Consider the following 4,947-nt stretch of genomic DNA (forward strand, 5'->3'; position numbering starts at 1 on the left):
GCCTTAATCTTCTGGATTCAATCACCACTGTGTCTCAAGATCTCCATACCAAGATCCAGATCAGAAACTTCTATCTCCCAGTCTCCAGATTAGGTTCACTGGTGAGCCTTTCAATTCTGGATTGTAGTTCATTTCAAATATAGTCAAGTTGACAACCAGGAATAGCCACTACACTAGGTCTGCAGGAGTTTTCTGTTCTTTTTAGATATGAGATAACTTCATAGCCCAGGCTGTATTCAAACTCCAATCTCCTGCCCTGGCCCCTTGAGTGCTGGTGTTATAGGCATAAACCACTACATCCAGGTTGTAGCAATGGCCCCTCATGATGTCATATGATTTGGAACAGTCATCCTGTAGAGAGATTATTTCCCCCCGTATTTTTTAGTTCAAGGAAACTTTTCAGTTCACGGTAGTCCCAGTTTCCTACTTCTGTTTTTGTAGTCCGTGCTTTGGGTACTATATTCAAGAAGTCACTGCCAACCCCAGAGTCACAAAGCTTTGTTCCCTTTATTTTCTTAAGCATTTTCTAATTTTAATCCATTCTAAATTTTGTACATGGGATGCATTTCTTCTTTTAGTATGTGACGAGTTTCCTCAACATGTGTTCAGCAGCCTGTCTCTTCCTTCGGAGTTGTCTTAGCATCCTTGTCAGAGGTCTTTGAGAAGATGGAGTTTTAGCAATTCGTCTTTCTTGCACTGTATACATGGATTTTGCTCCACCTTGTTGCTTAGTGGATTCTCTTTTATTTAATTGGGTATAAATGAAGGAGGCTGCATCTGGGGGTATTTCCATGGAAATTGTGCTAAGCAATAATTACCTGGTAGGAAAACAGTACAAAACTTATCCTTTCTATTTGGGAGTTCTATTGAAAATAATATAAAATATATTGGATGGGATTGGGGATGTGCCAGCAGAGGTTCTCAAAGCATGGTCCATGGAACTCTAGTGGTACTCAAGACTTAGCAGAAAACTCCCACGTGCAGATCCAGGTATCAGTGTTAGGTTTTTTTTTCCCAGTGTTGCCATTGGCATGGCTGGTACAAAGCAATAAAGGGCAAACTGCTGGTGCCCCATCCAGTTATCACAATTGTACTAAGAAACCACCAGCTTCACTGGAAGTCATTCTTTATGATGCTGAAAAAAAAGGATCCTTGGTTCTATATTGTTGATCCCCCCCCCCCATAATGTACTCCAGAAAAACGCAAAACACTTCTACAGACACCAAAACTCAATGGCTGGTGTAAGGAAGAGTTCTTGTCAAGTTGTCTGAGCATTGGGAAAAACAGCTATGCCTCCCTACCACACACACACACACACACACACACACACACACACACACACACACACAAGCGAGTAATTTGTAGCTTACAAAATAGTAATAACAATCAAGGAAGATTGACTTCTGACTTCTGAACTTTACATGCACACACACATATGACACACAAAAGTGCATGTACTTGCAAAGAGGAAATTTGCTTAAAAGCTTAACACAGTAGTAAATACCTATGCTATTATCCTTCAGAAAGCTCAAGCAAGAGGATACTAAGCTGGGGCAAGCCTGGGCTCCACAGTAAGATCAAAAAGAGGGAGGAGGGGCCGGTATATGCTGTAGTATAGGGAGGGGCCGGTATATGCTGTAGTATCAAAGACTATCCATAATTACATAAAAAGGCTCTTCAAATCCTCCTCCTCCTTCTAGCTATGTTCCTGCAGATGGATTTTCTTTTTACACATCAGTCAAAGCTCACTGGCTCGGATTAAATGCAGTAGCTGTGAAAATCTGTCTTCTGTTAAGTCATACTTAAGCAGAGTAGAACATAGTAAAAGCAATGCCATTGTTCCTATCTGGGAGGAGTGGAGAAACAGATGCAGTACTACTTTTTTTTTTTATGAAGAACACAAGTATTTTTATTCCTTTAACTTAACAATGCAAAATGTATGTGTTGACTTGACTGGTACATGTAACTTTTTTCTCATATCCTCAACGCTGGGTGAATCTAGAGGAATGACTACGATCATCCCATGAAGTAGACTGTATCATTTCCAAAGTTTATTCCAATCCAAATTATCTCCATTGTGTTGTCGGATGAGATAAATCCACATAAAAACCAAGGTGCCCAAGGACAGCCCAACTTTTACCCAGTTAGGTTTGGCATTGACTGGCTCCCAGATGCAGAACTTTGACCATGTTAAAGAGCAGCTCAGCAGGTGGGCGGGGCCAGCAGCTGTGAAAACAAGCACAGTACTGGGGACCATGCCATCTTGCCCTGCCTCATTACAACTTTTAAATGACGTTTCTCAGCTTTAATTTCTAATATGTGAGCTGATGATATAATCCATATAAACAAAAACTTTGGGAGACAGTCCGCAACTTTTGTGTTGTGTGAATTCGCTGCTGGGACTCACCCAGGGGTCTTGTCCATGCTACCTCCCTGGCAATTTTTGTGAAGACCACAGGAAGTTAAGAAATTAGAAGTTCGTTAAATACTGTTTGAAATGTTGCAGAACAGTAACTCAAGATGGGTCACAAAGAAACCCAGGAGAGCTGGGGAGAAGACTCAGCTAGAGGAGAGCTTGCTGCACAAGCAAGAGGACCCATGCTTAATCCCCGCAGAACCCATGTAAAATATCCAAGTGCAATGGCCAGAAATGTTAAAGACAGGCAGTGCTCCCATTGCCAGAGAGGTAAAAACAGGCAGATCCCGGGGCTCACTGGCCAGTCTGTCTAGCCAAATTTGCAAGCTGCATGTTCAGTGAGAAACCCTGTCTCAAAAAATAATGTGAAGGGCTACTGAAGAAGTTTCCCAAGTCTGTGCCTCCACACATAAGGGCACTTAACTACACAAATATGCACGCGGGTGCACACACTTCAAGTAAAATAAAAAATCAGTACAGTTACTATTAACTTTAGTGATTTTCCTTCTAGATGGTGATGGAAAGTGGGGACTGGCTTGTTGGTGGAGACCTACAGGTGCTAGAGAGAATAAGGTGGGACGATGGGCTGGACCAATACCGCCTGACGCCTCTGGAGCTCAAACAGAAGTGCAAAGACATGAATGCAGGTACGTATTTCTAGAGCATTTGTCAATATGCGTTAGCACTCTAGTCAAAAATTTAAGTGTACAGGGAATTGGATGCTTTTTTCTTTTTTCCCCGCATTTAGGGGATGACATTGAATTCATTATATAGCCAATGGTAACCTTGAATTCTTTTTTTTTTTTTTAAGCATTGTTTTTTTTTTTTAAGATTTATTTATTTTACTATATGTAAGTACACTGTAGCTGTCTTCAGACACTCCAGAAGAGGGAGTCAAATCTTGTTAAGGATGGTTATGAGCCACCATGTGGTTGCTGGGATTTGAACTCCGGACCTTCGGAAGAGCAGTCAGGTGCTCTTACCCACTGAGCCATCTCACCAGCCCTCTTTTTTTTTTTTTTTTAATTAAGATTTATTTTTATGTATGTGAGTACACTGTAGCTGTACAGATGGTTGTGAGCCTTCATGTGGTTGTTGGGGATTGAATTTTTAGGACCTCTGCTAGCTCTGGTGAACCCCGCTCACTCTGGTTGGCTCCACTCAATCAGTCCCTGCTTGCTCTGGCACAAAGATTCATTTATTATTATACAGAAGGACACTGCAGCTGACTTCTGACATACCAGAAGAGGGCGTCAGATCTCATTACGGATGGTTGTGAGCCACCATGTGGTTGCTGGGATTTGAACTCAGGACCTTGGGAAGAGCAGTCAGTGCTCTTACTCACTGAGCCATCTCGCCAGCCCAACCTTGAACTCTTGATCCGACTTTGCTCCCAAATGCTGACATTATAGGCATGCACCACCACACCTAGCTGAATTATATATATGAATGAAGTCAGTCAGGTTTGCTGTCCATAGATTATACTGCTGCCAAGGGCCATATTAATGTGAGTGGCCAGCACTGCCACCTGAGACCATGTGGATGCCCATGGTTTGTGCTGCAACCTGAAATCATGTTGATATCTGTGGGCCATGCTGCTGCCAAAAGCCCTGGTGATGTGTGGTCCAGATTGCTTCCAAGGGCCTTGTCTGGGTCCATGGTCCTAATGCAGCTGGGGGCCATGTTGTGGTCTGTGCTGTGCCAGAAACCATGTAGACGCCCATGATCCAGGCTCCAGCTGACTGTAAGGAGCAAGGAAGCTCTTTTGCAGGGATATTGATGACCACAGGTGCACAGTTGACAAAGAGGGACATGGAAGGCTTCTGTGACAATGCCTACCCCCACCCCAATCCTCACTCTCACACCCCCCAAAAGTAGTAGCCTAAGCAGGAAGCCATTGAAGAGAACTCTTAAAGTGTAACAGGGATGCTGAGTTGTAACTCTCCACAACTGATGGCTTCTGACAGGCGTGTGGAGGTGATTGACTCAGTTCTATTTTAGGGCAGGCTACTGAGAGTTTGACCATATTCCAACATGAACTGGACTTGCTTGGCTTTTTTTAATGCTTTAATTTTTGAGGGGAAAGGTCACGAGGAGAGTGGACATGGGAGGACTAGGAAATGAGTGTGACGGGGGTGTATAATGTGAAATGTCCAAAGAAACAATAGAAATATGTTGAAAAAAAGAAGTATCTTACTTTTAATTAGATATGGGGGGGTGGGGCATGTATACGTGTCCCCCAGAGCCAGAGTTCTAGGCACTTTGTGAGCTGTCTGACATGGGTGCTGGGAATCAAACTTGGGTCCTCCAAAAGAGTAATGCCATCCTTAATCTTGGAGCCATCTTTCCAAGTGATGAGACCTGTTGCTTTGTCTGGATCACAGTTGTGCTACACTCACACGCTAGAACACTATGCAGCAGTTTAAAATACACAAGTGGGGCTGGTGAGATGGCTCAGCGGGTAAGAGCACCCGACTGCTCTTCCGAAGGTCCGGAGTTCAAATCCCAGCAACCACATGGTGGCTCACAAC

General features: G+C 43.4%; 1 protein-coding gene across 4 annotated transcripts in view; it reads left to right on the plus strand.

Annotated features, from left to right (window-relative positions):
- The window catches only part of Papss2 (3'-phosphoadenosine 5'-phosphosulfate synthase 2), a 71,299-nt gene that overhangs the window by 61,401 nt on the left and 4,951 nt on the right, over nt 1-4,947 (plus strand). For all 4 annotated transcript variants that reach the window (XM_021192670.2, XM_029536582.1, XM_021192677.2 and 1 more), the window contains one exon: nt 2,928-3,063. In XM_021192670.2, the coding sequence (XP_021048329.1) occupies nt 2,928-3,063 (136 nt within the window). The remainder of the gene's footprint in view (nt 1-2,927; nt 3,064-4,947) is intronic.

The sequence above is a fragment of the Mus pahari genome, chromosome 1 (genome assembly GCF_900095145.1).
Source record: "Mus pahari chromosome 1, PAHARI_EIJ_v1.1, whole genome shotgun sequence".
Lineage (NCBI taxonomy): Eukaryota > Metazoa > Chordata > Mammalia > Rodentia > Muridae > Mus > Mus pahari.